A 14,864-nucleotide genomic window follows, 5' to 3' on the forward strand; every position below is an offset into this window, starting at 1 on the left:
CAAAGGAACTATAAACCAGAAGAATGAGGCTTGTGAGCACAGGAGAGAGCACATCTTTGGCGTATGGCCTGTGAATCTGCAAAACACTCCCACAAGCAATCCTGGTAGCTGTAAACCTCAACTTCAAAGTAAAAGGAAATAACATACTGCCTGAGCTTAGTCTTTTTGACCTCCCTAATCCAGACGCACCAAAATTCAGTGCTTGTAGATAAGGACAAGGAAGAAAAAGCCAGAGCACCAATTAATTTTTTTGTGCATAATTTTGTGAAGTGGTCAGGTGCTATGTTGCCATAAGTTATGTATTTGGATTAGACAAAACTGTGACAACTGTGTTCCTCTATGGTCCATACGTAAGCTGTGTGAGCAAGTTTTATTTCTGCAGGAGTTAAAAATACTGCACTTATGTAATTTGTAAGTGGTATAGATTTACATATGCATGAGTCAAAATCTTTTTTTTCCCTTGCTCCTGTGAGTAGAGCAACTAGAGACAAAATGGACCTCAACAGGATTTGGCCCAACTGTGCATCTGTCTTACCGCTCTGCAATACATACATCTGTCACAGGAGATGTGAAAGCTCTCTGGAAGTTCTTACTCTTGAAGATTAAGTACCAGCTAAGGTCTTGACAGTGCTGGTTTGGATCCGTACCGTGTTCTGCCCCTCAAGTTTCTAATCTTCAAAATAAAGAAGGAGAAAATGGAAGCAGAAGTTCTTAAAAACTGGAGCCAAAAGAGCAAAAGAATAGTTTTGAGTTCTAAGTGATACTTGGGCTAAGTTTAATGGTGGGGAGAAACTCAACTTCATTAGCTTCACCATCACGTGCGGAGGCTCTGCAAGAATTAGTGGAAAAGATTCCAAGTGTAAAAGGACTATTATCAAATTAGAAAAAAAAAAGAAGAAAAAAAGAAACAAGTAAGTAAAAGTGTTTTATCAGACACTGCTGCAGCAACAGATTTCCAAGAAAGGCTGGGAAAAAAGTGCTGCAAAGCCACGTATTCTTTCCTTAGCTTTCTGCATCTGCTCAGAAAATAACAGTCAAGAAGGAGACATTAAGAAACTATATAAACAACCAAAAAATTAAAATCAAATTTAATATATGCGTGTATCTGATGAAACAACCTGGACAAGCGACCAGAAGTTCTGTGTGTTAGTACAAAGCCTAACTCCAAGCCTGATACGTATTCTCTGTGTGCTCCTGGAACAAGTGAGAGTACTGCTATAAAGATGACCGAGTGAGGCACAGAGTCTAATGACGTTATTTGTTATAACAAAATGCCTGCTTTGCGGAGGGGGTAAATATCTATTAGAGACGAAGGCTGAAATTCTGGCCCCACTGATGTTCATGGCAAAACTTCTACTGACTCTGCCTCCAACAGAATTTTACCCATCACCTTGAAATGTAGCCAGTGGAGGTAGCACAAGACTACCGTGAGGTTGCCTCTCACTGTTTTGGTTCCTAATCTTTAGAGTCAGGTTGTGGCCAGATGTTTAATGCAGAATGAAGATTTCTTTCTTTGCCTCATGTGGCGTGCTTTTACCATCCTCCTCTGTTTCACTGCCTGCTCTGGCAGGTTGAGCTGGGCACTGAGTCTGTAGAGAAGCAAGTGAGGAGCACTCATACAGTCCGCTCCGGTGTCTGCCGCGGGTATTCTCAGGCAGGAGTCACAATGGTGTCTTAAGCTGCTAAAGCTGATTCTGCAGCGAACAACTCATCGCTTTATTTAGATCATATGTAGATCCTTTTTTTTTAGCACTGTTTTGTATTAAAGATGCCAGTGGCTTACTCTGGTATGCTCTATTAATTTTTTCCCGTTTGACCATAGCTATATTAGTATACAACTTTACACCTGTGGTGTTGAAGTAGTACAGGATGTAACCTTTTCTTTGTGTTTTCCAATAATCTCCAAAATTATTCTTCTAGCTACTAGCCCTTCAATTTTTCAACATTTCTTTTTAAAACGTATGAGTACACTATTCCAGAAGAGTCTCGGTGATATACTGCACGCAGAGACAAAATAGCATCCTTGTTCCAGTTGCGTTACCTCATAAAGTTGCTTCCTCATAAAGACTGGACTAGCTGCTTTTACAGCGCAGAGGGCTCACATTTGGTGAGTTTTCTACAGTAATTTGGATAGCATTTTTAGTCGCTGCTTTCGAAAACACAGCCCACCATTCTGCAAACATTCATGTACTGTTCCTACGTGTATGGCCTTGCATGGCTTCCAAGGGAAACGTTTCCTAAATTACAAGATGTAACTTAAACTTGGCTGTATATGCAAAGGAAAACTAATTACAGAAAAACAAAAATATTGCCTCAAATCTAAGGGGTTTGGGACAGGAAGGTTACTGTCGTTCCTCTTTAGAAATTAGACCACATTCACATTTAAGGTTTTCTCAGAAGCCAGTTCTGAACTTTCTTGGAAAGAATTCAGAGAAGTGGGACAAACAGCATTTCCTGTGATTCTTCAGCCTTTTACAATGGACAGTATTTAAAAGAAAAAAAAAAAAATCATACTCATCCAGTAGAGGTGCACACCTCTGTATGGTAAATGCTGGCTGACAGTCGCTTTGCTAATCTTGATTACTTTTTATGGACCTGTGAGTAGTCCATGAGCTCCCAAGGGGCCTGCAGCCCACTGAGTGAAAAACCTCTGACCTCAGCTGTTCCGGGGTTTATACCGTAGCACGGCAGTGGGCGCATGCTGGTCAGATAACGCAGATCAACAAAGCCTCCAGTCACCGGCTCCTTCGGCAGTATTGAAAATCCGCGCATGGGGCAGGTTCCTGGAAGCCCAGGTGTAAGGTGATGGGTGTATGAATGTAATTCTGGCAATAAGTGGCCTGTTTATCAGATAATACGGTCCGGCGTGCCGCACAGATGATCGCAGGTGCCTGGACGGCTGCACCATGAATGGCAAACAGCTATGGCCCCCATCCTGCAAATACGAATGGCATCAGTGGAGCTACTTCTAATTAGACTGCTGATGTGTGCAGAGCTACTCCATCAGGTATCCGTCCAGGTCGGGCGCCAAGGTGAGTGCGGGAGAATGTAGAGAATCTGCGTGGGTTTTTTTATTTTCATGTAGATGACAACAAGGGGAGTCAAAATCTTACTTTAGGCTCTAAAATCTGGAGATACATCAGGCTGTTCTATGAATAAAAGCACGACTGTCTTATTTTCACGGGGAAAAAAATATCTTTGGGGGGAAGGACTAATTTTATAGTAAATGACAACTTTTTAGGATGTGTGGCAACGTAAGTAGCGTTTCATTATTGGGTAGGTGGGTGGGTGAGACGGCAGGGTAAGTGGTTTGCATGGATGAGTAACGACCCAATTCCTCTGTTGAACTAAGGTGTGATTCTTTGGCAGACTAATATCGCTGTGGAGGCTGCATTGATTCGTATTTGCATACTATGGGGATTACTTTCCACCGATCGCCTTAATTCCGTGTCTGAGATTATGCTGAATCTTCTCCCTAGCGTTTATCACCTCGTGCTGTATTTGCTCAGGAATTCTGCTCAAAAGGGGGAGTTCTGCTTCGCTCGGGGAGCACAGGTGCATGGCGTGAGGTAAAGCGATTCCTGTGGCAAAGAAAGAAATCTGCATTCAAACACACTCTTTTCTTTTTTTTTTTTTTTGATAATGGAAAGTTTAGTGTGTAATTTGGTGCCAATTTAAGATAATTTCGTTTCCTGCTAGAAAGATGGGAACTGAACCGCAGTATGCCTGGGCTCTTTCTAGTCTTTGAGAAGTATTGAAGTTAGGGAGCTGGAGGGGTGACGCTGGGGGCTGCCAACAGGCAGCCTGCAGTTTTATTCTCGCCCTGGCAATTACGCGCTGTGTATGTGGCCACGGCTTTTAACTCCTCCGTGCCTCAGTTTCTCCGCCTCAACACCAGCGAGCGCTGCGTTCGGGCACACGCAGCCGGCGCAGCACTGGAATTGCCGCTTGCGAAATCGCCCGAGGGTTTTTTTTTTTTTTTTTTTTTTTGGAGAGGGGTTCCTCTGGAGAGTTAATCGTCGCAGGGTACCGCCAGCCGTGCCCCGGGCGCGGAGGCTGCCCGGCCGCCGGCCTTGCGACGCCGCCTGCCGCCTTCGTCTGCCGAGCCCGCTTCCACAGCAGCGAGGCGGGGGCAGGAGCCGGGCGGCCGCGCACCCCCGGGCTCCGGCCGAGCCGGCGCCGCCGGCAGCGAGCAGCGCCCGGGCAGGCGCGGGGGAGCGGGGCCCGGCGGGCGGGAGCGCCCCGCGCTGCTGCGCGGCTCCGGCCAGGCCCGCCAAGAGTTAACGGCGGCTCCCCGGGGCCGCCGCCGCCTCCCCAGCCCGGCGCTGCGTTGTTATCGCTATCTCCCCCCCTTTCCCTCGCCTTCCAGTTTTGGCAGGGGATTAAAGCAGCTCCCCCCTGTGGCAGCAGTGACCCAGAAACGAGTTGGATTCACGGAGTCCTTCCTCCATCACAAGTACAAACGTCAGTCAGAGGGAGTCCGTGTGCGAGGGCGAGCGGGCGCGGGGGTGCCGGCTGCGCCGCCGGCTGTGCGTGCGTGTGGCGCAGGGAGCCGCGCTCCGCGCCCGCTCCCCGCCGCCGCGCCGAACTCATGAGGCGGCCCCGAGCCCTCCGCGCAGGGGGAGCCCGGCCGCGCCGCCCGCCCTCGCCGCCGCCGCCGCCTCCTCGCCGCCGCCCCGCCGCCGCCGCCGCCAGCAGGTAACCGTGCCCGCCGCCGCAGCGCCAGCCGGGGGAGCCGCCAGCACAGCCATATTTGCTGGGTTTTTTTGTCGCTCCGGAGGCGGCGAGAGAGCAGTTTCGTGCCGAAGGTCGCTGCCTAGTGGAAATAAGCTAGTACGTCATTAACATGGCGCCAAGAGCCGCGCGGCTCGGTGCGGGGCGAGGGGAGGCGGCCGAGTTGCGGCTCCGCTATCCCACGAGCAACTTGTGCCGGGCTGGGGCGGCGGGAGGAGCGGGGGCCGGCTCTGCCGCGGCCGGCGGCTTTTTGTGTTCCGGCGCGGCAAGTGGGGACCGCCGCAGGTTTGTGAAGGTGCGGCGGCCAAGTGAGCTGCCGGCGTGCCGCGCCGCCGGCCCCCGCGCCTCGGGCTGCGGCCGGGCCGGCGCCTCGGGGGGGGAGGGGGGGGGGCAGCGCCCTCCGCCGAAAGTCGGGAGCCTTGGAGCAACTTGGGAGACGGATGGCAATGGTCGAGCGCAGGTCCTGCTCGGGTACGGCTGTGCGGGAGGGGGGCGGGGGGAGCCATGGCCAGCGTCTGTCACCCTGTCACCCACATGTCCACCGGAGCCGTCGCCGCGGGCGGGGGGCGTGTGCGTGGGGGAGGAGGTGTTTACGTGCAGAAGCGGCTTTGTAGTTACGCTGACCCCCCCCCCATCGCACTTGGCTTTCGCTGGTAGAAAAAAAAAGCAAAAATGCTTGGAAAGCATAAAAACTGCTCAGCGGTGAAATGAAGCAGAAGTTGCCTTTCGGCGCGGGAGAGCCGCAGCCGGGGAGCGGTGTGCCCGGTGGGCACCGGGGGGTGTTCGGCCGGAGGCGGACAGCGGGAGGGCTGTCAGAGGGGCTCGGGGCCGTGCGCGTCCCCCTCCCCGCGGCGAGCGCACGGTGCCGGCTGCCGGAGAGCAACTTGCGAGAGCCCCGACGCGCACGTGTTGGAGAGCGGGGGCGGGGGGGGCGGCGTGCGGGGCTGCCCGGGGCCGGGATCCGTGCTGCCGGGCCGGGCCGGCGGGGCAGCGGCCAGCAGGTGCACGGCGGCCCCGCAGCGCCCTGCCCCGGCTCGGGGAGCCGAGGTGCGAGAGCCGGGCGCTGGCAGGAGCGGGGGCCGCGGTGCAAACTTCGGCGGAGCGGAGCGGGGCGGGCGGGCCCCCCTGCGCGGCCGGTGGGTGCCCCGGGGGGGGGACGTGGCTCCGCCGGCCGCGGTGAATCGGCGCGGCCGCGCCGGAGTTTGTTGACGAGGGAGCGGAATGTCAGCCGGCGGTGTTGAAACGCGAACGGAACGTAACAGAACAAGGAGCGCGGGGGAGCGGCGGCAGACGCCTGAAGTTGCTCGGGCGCCAGGCAGGGCAGCTCCGCGATTTCGCTCTTCCCCCGGGGCCTGGCAGGCGAGACGGGGCCGGGCCGCGTCGTGCCCGCTCGTGCCCGTGTAACGGTCCGAGCGCGGCCTCCCGCGGGAGGCGAGCGCGGCCCCGGCGGCCGTGCCACTTGCTGAAATTAGACAAAGCCGCCCTGATGCTGCTGCCACCCTGCCTGTCCCTGCGCTCGGCTGCTTGCCTGCTCGCAGGATGATGATTTTTTAAAAAAAAAAAAAATTTTTTTTTTTTTTTGTTTTTCCCTCCCCGTTCGCGCCCGCCGCTTCATTAACGATCGGCGGCGGGGCGGTCATTATTTTGGGGAGGGTGGAGGCAAAGGGTGTTTGTTTGTTTGCACCGCCTGCTGGCTGGTTTCCTGTGACAAGAGGTGATACACAGTTTCCAGAACTGTCTGGGAGTGGGAGGAGAGACAGACACAGAAAACGAGCTCAAGTCTCCTCCGTGCTGCTGCTGCTCAAGCCGCCGTCCCGTCCCGCCCTCCCCGCTCCCTCCATCGCAGCGTGGGGATGGCGGGGGGGGGGAGGGCGATGGAGGGGGAAGGTGCTTTGGCCGTTTTCGGCAGTGACAGGGGTTTGGGGGAGAGGGAGCGGAGCCGGGGGCACCAAGTTTGATTTGCAGCCGGGGCCGAGCGGATTGGTGCGGCCGGCGGCGGGGAGGAGCAGGAGAGGGAGCCGGGAGGAGGAGGAGGGGGCGAGCCGGGCCGTTTCAAATGGAAACCGGCGGCCGTGCCGCTGCCCGGGAAGGTGCCGCCCCCGCGGGGGAGGTGTTAGCCCGGCGGCAGCCGGGCAGGGAGCTGGCTCCGGCTCCTCTCCCCGCCGCTGGCCGTGGCTCGCAGCCGGTCTGGGCGCCTCCGGAGCCGGCAGCGGCGGCAGGAGCCCTCGGCGCGGGCGTTAACGGCCGGCGTGCGCGGGCAGCCGCCGCCCGCCCTGCCGGGAGCTGAGGTGGGATCGCTGCGGGAGGAGGAGGAGGAGAGCCGCCCCGAGCGGCACCCGGCCGGCCTAGAGCCGGCGAGCGGGGGGCGTGAGGCGCCGCTTTCGAATGTGCTCTTCGAGCCCCGGCTCCCGCCCTTGGGGAGGCGGCCCTGAGCCGGCAGCCGTTGGCTCGGCGGGCGGCGGCCGCCGTTGGGAGCGGCGGGGCCGCGGCTCCCCTGAGGCGCTCGGAGGCGCGGCCCGGGCGGAGTGCGCGCCCCCACTAACTTCTCCCTCGCTCTCCTTTTCCTTCGGCTGACGGCTTCATCCTAATAAAGTTTGTGGATTCACCCCGAGGCGAGGTCCGTGGGGAGCTCGAGTCCCTCAGTCGTGCAGTAAGGACTGGCCATGCGGGCCGTGCGGGCGACAGGCGTTAGAACCGGGCTGCTGCTCCTTGGCTGGCTGTTAGGCAGCGTTAGAAATTACGAGAGCCTTTAGCAGCACGTTTTAGTTGACATTTTAACGTTAAAGCGGGAAGATGCTTTTGTGCTAGCCCCATTTCTTTCTTTCTAAAGAAAGATTTGGAATAATTTCCTTTTTAAGCAGGTGCTGTCTTTTAAGTAAGTCAAAAGCTGCCCACACTTGCAAACCTACAACCTTCCTAAAAGTTACGCCAAAATATGCTTGTTATGATTCTATTTCTAGAGTTTTCTCACACTCAGTGGGATATTGTTGAAACAGCAAGGGTTGTACGTTTTAGTGGCAGGATTTTCCCTCTGGCTTCAGATACCACTTGCTCCCTGCTTTTGAGCTATGTTTAATACATATGTTTAAAATAAAATAATAATAATAAACTCCCCTTTCCCCTCACAGCTGCAGATTTTCCTTCCAGCTTCTCTGGTTTCATTCCCAATTCTCAGAATATAGTAAAAAAACCCCAACAAAACCCCAGACCTTCCAGTCTTTCCTCAAATGTTTTCTCCATGTGGTTAGTACCGCTGCTTCGTGCTCCTGTTTTCAGCTGGAGCTGACCAAGCCGACAGCTTTTTCTAGATGGAAGAGATGAAGTGCAATGGGTGCAGGGTGGGTTGAATTAATTCATGGAGCCCAATTTATCATTGCTCAAGATTTTGGGCAGTCACTTGCACCAGCACGGTTGGGGAATAATTAGCTGCCACTGCCTGGATTGTAAGGTAACGTTACGAGCTGACTTGCGCAGGTGCATACATGAGCGTGTGGATTGCTGAGAAGTGTTGGGCTGATATGTCCAGATTGTGCTGCTGCCTTGCCTTGTGAAATTTCAACTAGGTGCACTGAAGTCAGTAGAAATATTCCTTGGGGAGAACACTCTTGGCCTTGGAACATACTTTTTTTGTTTCATGAGACTTGGAGGATTTTGTCTCCAACTTTTAAGGTCTGTGGCTTTTTTGTACTGTGGACGGCGCTACATAATGCTGCAGTATTTCATTTAAGAACTGTTCTTGTATCTTTGTGTCTATAAAATGTCGCTATCTAAGTTTTCATAGGTGATAAAGGGGAATTACAAAGTTTTAGGTGGATTTTAATACTATAACTCCTGACGTAGTTTTTTTTTTTTTAAAGAAACAGGTTCTTTTTCTTGCTGTGTCAGGTGTCGGTTGGTGAAGACTGGGATGGTGTCGTAAACAAGCTATTTAAAAGGCGTACAGTAGTAGAAGCCAAATGTCTTCATCTACTATCCATTTTGTTAAGACTATGTCACGCTTTACTTCCATTTGTACAATAAGCGTTTTGAAGCGATTTCTCGTGTACTAGAGATAATTAGGTCTTAGTTTCATTGCAGTTAGTGGGTTACTTTCAGGAAAAGCCAGTTTTTCAGTTTGTCCTCAGGGTGTACATCTGTCATAATTCTACTTTCTTCCCATTCTGTCTCTGCAGCTGTTCAGTGCAGTTTATTATAGTGACACCCCTTAACGCGGTTACAGTTAATTGTCTGTCAGAGTTTGAATTATACACTCTCTTTACCCAGAGGTTTATGCAGCCCTTAAAAATACTTCAGTAAGAGTTGTGCTATGTAAAACCTTTGACCTGAGGATGTAGATTTTTTCATGTATAATTATTTTTTAAAAATCTGGTTCTGTTTAGCTATTTGCATAACAAAGGCTGACACACTTTACATCTTTTTCTTTGATCATCTCTCTACTTGGGGTCAAACTGCATGGAAAAAGTATACGGGGTTCTTAACTGCGCAGAAGTAGCATAAAAAGTTCTGTGGTGTGTTGCACGTGGGTGTACGTGTGTGCACGCTGCCATGCCAGTTTGATGGGTAACGTCTGGATTTCTGCTCTGGGGAAGCTAGGAAAAAGGATTCGGATTTTTTTCACTCTTATCTGTGCAACTCCTGGGTCTAAGGTGTGCGAGGAAAAAAAGTGAAAGGAAAGATCTTGGCATTGCTGTCTAGTGTGGGTTTTGGTTTTTGTTGGTTCTTTTAAGTTAATCTCTTGGCAGAGCTAAGCATGGAGGAGCATGATAATGCATACTGGTAAAAATAGTGAATTTGCTGTACTGTGTTGTGTTGCTGATTCTACCCCTTGCACTGCATCTGCCAGCAAATACTGAGAAGTAGGCAGAAACGTCCGTATTCCTAACTGTGTCTGGGTACTTGTGTAGAGTTGGGTGTTTGTTGCTCACCTCCACAAAGATATGTAAATGCAAATGTTACTTTGTGGCCTGACATGGGTTATATTGGATTATCATCTAGTCATTTCATTTGCATAGCGTTTTACAACTATTTTGAAAAAGGCTTAGGGCTCTCTCCAAAATACAGTAGCCAGAAGAAAAACTTTTCAGGTATTGTAATCTTGCCTTTAAAAACGATCTGAGCAATCGTACCTTGTGAGTCCAGAGTTACATTTGTACGGTTGAAGTTTGTACCGAATTGATGAATAAAACCCAGAGCTTAGCTTTCAGAGCCAGCATGATGAAAAAGGATGGAAAAGCCACTGGTGACCTGTCTCTGTAAAGCACCGTGCCTTCAGCCGCTGGAGCAGGGCAGCAGGGCGTGTCGCAAGCTGTGCCAGCCTCACCAGTGCTGCCCCGTATGGCTAGCGCGTCGGAGGGTGCATGGTGGCCAAAGAGTCATGGCCTCTGCCCCATCTGTGCCATCTGTTGCGGTGGTGTGATGGCACGAAGCCCTCTTAGATGCTTTGTCCACCCTTGGAAACGGGGTGACATTGCCAGCAGTCGTGGCTGTTTCTATAAAGCTGTGTTTGGTTGAAGGCTGGCATTTGCCTGAGTCCACTCCCCCCCCGCCCAAATAAATGGGTAAATGTTATAATAGTGTCCTCAGGAGAAATACTGTCAGCATGCTGTGTGCTGGTCTGTCTGATTTCTGAAGGGATGGTTTTAACATGAAGAAGCAATCATCTTTCAAGGAAATGAAACTGAAACGACATACAGACGTTGCTGGGTTATTAGGAATTTTCATGTGTCACTGAAAACTCGGGGAATGTTTGGCTTGGTGATGCAGCAGCCTTTGTTACGTTGGGGCTGCTGGGCTCTTGCAGCTTTTCAAGTGTTGGGCTTACTCTGCAGGTGAACAGCGTATGGGCAAATGCCCTTTTGGGGTTGGTGTAAGAATTTGGGAAAAACAGCTGTAGAAATGTTTGTGATGGGAGATACAGGGTTCAGGGGCACGGCTGGGTTGGCCGCTTCCTTGCTTCAGAGGAGCATTCCTGTTGCGAAGGGGGTTGGAAAGTTGTTCTGTGGCATGTGTGGGTGCAGTGAATGTTTTGCGGAAACTTTTGGACTAAACAGCAATTATGTGGTTGCATGCAGTTGTTGGGAATTGAGCTCAGTAACCTGGGTGGTCTCTTCCTGTCCTGCAAGTGTCGTAGGCTGAGTGCATAGTTTTTACTTATTACTGGTATCAATCTTAAAGCTTGGCTTAATTTTTCACCCTTTTTACGCTTACATGTGAATTCTCTTTGCTTACAGGCATAGTGATCATAGCCAACTTGTACCATTAAACTAGCTGTGGTACAGTCAGTCTTGATGAATCTGCCTTTACTTCTGACCCCTTGGAATTGGCAGGCTTACTTCAGTTTCAGAATACGTTTTAATGAGATCAGAGTTGGATCAGATGCATTGTGTGTGTGTGTGTGTATATATATGCACCTGAGTATATTAGAGTGTATGTCAAAATAAAGTCAAGGCTGTGAAGAGTGAGAGTTCAAAGAAAAGTAATGTTGCTGACACTCAGATTAGGAAAGGAAAGAGAATGAGATAAGTAATTTCATTGAAAAGTTTGATAGTTTTTCCATTCTGCCTTTTTCAGTATAAAAATACCTCCTTATTTTTAGTTAAGGATGTCCCATGAAGAATGAGTTACTATATTTTTTTTTTTTCTTCCCTTCAAGATTAAAAAAGCATTATTTGAAGTGACAGTACTCTCTAAACATGCTGGGAAAATGCGTATGTCTGTGGTTGAACAGGGAAAGCCTGCACCTTCGGTGTGTACCTAACCATCACTATCCATAATCCGTGTTTATTTTTAATGCAGTTCTTGTGTGACTTTGAGGTCACCATCACCTGATAGAAACCAATAGTCTTTGAGGCAGAGGCACTGCAATACCCTTAAGAGCAGCAGCATTTCAATCCGTGTGGTTGTAATTCTTATTAGCTGTTCCAGTGTTATCTCTAGAACGTGTGTTCTGAACTGTGGATATGAACAGCTGGTGGGAACAGTTTAAAATGATTTTAGAAGTTGAAAAAAAGCTGTTTTATTACTTCTAATGACAAAAATTCTAGGGGTTTAATCTTACAAGGTTTGAGACTTGCTCTAAGAAGCCAAATGCTGCTTTTCCATCTGTGATTTAGCTCCCTGTAAACTCAGGTTAGGTTCAAAGATGGGAAAATGAGATCTCTGGATTTTAACTTCCGCCCCCCTCCCTATGCATGTATAAAGGAATCCCCCAGAAGCTTCATCAAATGGGGTATTTCTTTTCATGTTACTTTTGAGAAACCAGGCTTTTCAATGTGGCCAACTTCAGAAAGCTGACTGGAGTGGACAAGGAAATTAGCTGCCTTATCTAATACTCTATACTCCAGGAAAGCAGCTTCTATTCTAGCTTCTCTCATTTCCTGAAGGACTGTGGAGAGTGCTTCAGCTGGGAGGTGTGAATGCCATTCTCTCCTTTAACCACCACCAACAAAAAAAGATGTTTCGTTTGTTTTTTAAAGACACCTGCTAGGAAGGAGAAGCTTCCCGGTCTTTCCTTATTTTGTGAATTTGCAGAAAGTATGGCTAGGAGAAGGTGAACTCAAAATACACTTTCCAAAAAGATGTGGAGGAGCCAGAATTTCAAATTTTCTTGTTCATTGCAAGCTCGTGAGTGTGTCTCAGTGTGTATACGCTATGTTATTTTGCTTTATGGCGCATGGTACTTTTCACGCCATGTGGGAATGAACCAAGAAGTGAGAATTTTGACCAGGAATATACAAGTTACATTTCTGAGATAATTTTTCCTTATTTTCTTCTGTATCCTCTTCACTTTGTTTATGGGAGATACTTCCATTCTAAGTGAGAATGTTCTTTTAGATTGCTATTGTTAATATTTCTTTCAATTACAGGAAAAGATGTGAGCTACTAGAAAAAGTACCTTACAGAATAGGTATTTATCCCCCTGGTTTTGGCCTTGTAGCAGCTAATTGATTTTTCAGTTCTGTCTTAGCCTGTTTTGGATCTGAATGTTGGCTTTCTGTCTTTGTAAGTGACCGTATCAGAACTTGGCTCTGGATCGACTATATTTGTACCAGATCCATATTCAGATGATTTTGATGGTCCAGGCTGGTCTGTGTATTTATTCATTGGCAGCATTTCCATCTGCCATACACACAAAGTTCTGGTCTGCTTCAAAGCAATTTTTCTGGAGAGAATTCTTACAGCACTGTAAGAGGTTGTCATTTATGATTCTTTATTCTCTGGCACCAGACATTATATGTGAACTTTTACTCTATGAAGTGGTGACAAAAGGTCTTGGTGAAGTGAACTGTTCAGTTTCTCTTTACATCTAGCGAGCAAAGTTTGCAGCTCAAAACTTGCATGTTTCAAAGACAGCCATATTAAAACCCGCTCTGGCAAGTCACTCTGTGGGAGGGAGGCCCCCACCCTGTTTGCATGTGTAATATGAAAAAGGAGGCAATCTTGCAATGCTTGGGCTGTTACAACTGTATGAATTTCACTGGAAGTGTAGAATAGAGTCTCAGGTTTAGTTGCTTGTGATTTGCTAGTGGTGATAAAATGAATTCCCTCAAAAAATGCTTACTTCTTTTTACGTGAATCCCTTTTGGAAGGGAAGATATTTTTGTGATTTTTTGGAAATAGTGTCAGGCTTTGGTTAGGCTTTTTGAGTTTCCTTATTTTGGGAATTAGTCTTAGAAAAGTTCACACAGCATTATTGAGTTTACTACAACGAGATGCGTTCTCGGTGAACAAAGTTGAAGTAGTTAACTGTATACTGAAGGATCAATGAAAAGAGTTTTGTTGAAAAGTTTCTAGGAAATCCCAACTCACATGAAAATGGGGAGGGGAGGTTAGGTTTTCTGCACCTGCCTAGAAGCAAAAAAGTATCTTGGCATCTAATTTCCAAATCCGCGCCTCAGAGGCTTTGCTGCTAGCAGAACACCCAGACCTTATTGATACCACGGTTGATATGTGGTAAGCAAAGGCATTTGATGTGCATCTAGAGTCCTTGTCGGTTTAACTGGTGGATTTGCCTTTCTGCACTTGTCATGTTTTTTCTGCTCTTCAGCTTAGACTTTTTAATAGCTTTTTACAGGTAAATGCTGCCTAGCTAGTTACAGCTTCCTTAATTTTTCTGAATTTGGTTTCGTAACACAGAGAATACATGCAAAAGTACCGATGCCCTGTGAATAGCAGTTAAAAAGATACAGAACTTTTTGCCTTCGTGTCACTGGTTCATGTGCAGTTGAACTCAATATTGGTAGAAGTCCAGCAGTTTGGAGGAGCTTTTGTGTGATCAGTTGGTGGTCTGATTCCTGAAAAACAGTTAGTGTTAGGCATGGCGCTAGAAATGTGCCTGCAGGAGGAAGTAACTCTCTTACCTTAGAGGGTGGTGGCACAGATGATGCATGTTTAGTTCATCTGGGAAAACTTGGCTTGCTACTGCTGATGTTTCTTTTTTTATATATATATGTGGATGACTTTAATCTGTGATTTCGTAAATCTGGCACTTTAAACAGAAATAAAATGGTTCCAAAAACATATTAGCCGAAGTAAATATTTACACAACCAGTAAAAATGTTATTGTATTGCAAATGTAGTGTCAGAATGGGCAGGGGAAGTTAAGCACATTGGCTGCAGATATTTAGTGATTTTAAGACCTCTCAGAACAAAATAACGCTTTTGTTTTGGGGTGAAGGTGTTGGTGGGGTTGTCATTGATACTCGCATCCTTGAGATATTCCCTGTTCATATTTCAGATGCTGTTTAAAGTTGTTTGTTTTCCTTTGTGTGCTGTAAATCCTCGAATGCCATCAGAAACACAACTTGATGACTGTGTGTTATTATCTTGGGTTAAGTGCTGTCTCATTGCTTTGCAGGCTGCCTGCTGTTTCCCGTGGAGATCATGAAACGACGTCGGCTTCCTAGCAGCAGTGAGGATTCTGACGACAATGGCAGTAAGTGCTCCTTTGTTGTAGAGTGCAGTAGGTTATGAGTTTGAAAACACGTTTTAATGCGGTGTTTTATGTGACAGAGGCATTTTGCATATTGGTTGGACTGGTAGAAATGTGTATTGTAAGGATCTAGTTTTGAACTCGGTCATTCTGAGCACCGGTGGACAGTATGTTCAGGATCCCCCCCCAACTGTATTGA

At 48.7% G+C, this 14,864-nt stretch overlaps 1 protein-coding gene across 3 annotated transcripts in view; it reads left to right on the top strand.

The window, feature by feature from the left end:
- The first annotated feature begins 4,770 nt into the window (after positions 1-4,770).
- Positions 4,771-14,864, top strand: part of JADE1 (jade family PHD finger 1) — a 45,484-nt gene continuing 35,390 nt past the window's right edge. The window contains exons 1-2 of one of the 3 annotated variants that reach the window (XM_075708872.1): positions 4,771-4,833; positions 14,591-14,668. In XM_075708872.1, the coding sequence (XP_075564987.1) occupies positions 14,617-14,668 (52 nt within the window). In that variant the 5' untranslated portion in view covers positions 4,771-4,833; positions 14,591-14,616. Of the gene's footprint in view, positions 4,834-5,158; positions 5,206-14,590; positions 14,669-14,864 lie in introns of those variants that run through there. The other 2 variants (XM_075708871.1, XM_075708873.1) reach the window with 2 other exon arrangements.

This window comes from Pelecanus crispus, chromosome 4 (genome assembly GCF_030463565.1).
Source record: "Pelecanus crispus isolate bPelCri1 chromosome 4, bPelCri1.pri, whole genome shotgun sequence".
Lineage (NCBI taxonomy): Eukaryota > Metazoa > Chordata > Aves > Pelecaniformes > Pelecanidae > Pelecanus > Pelecanus crispus.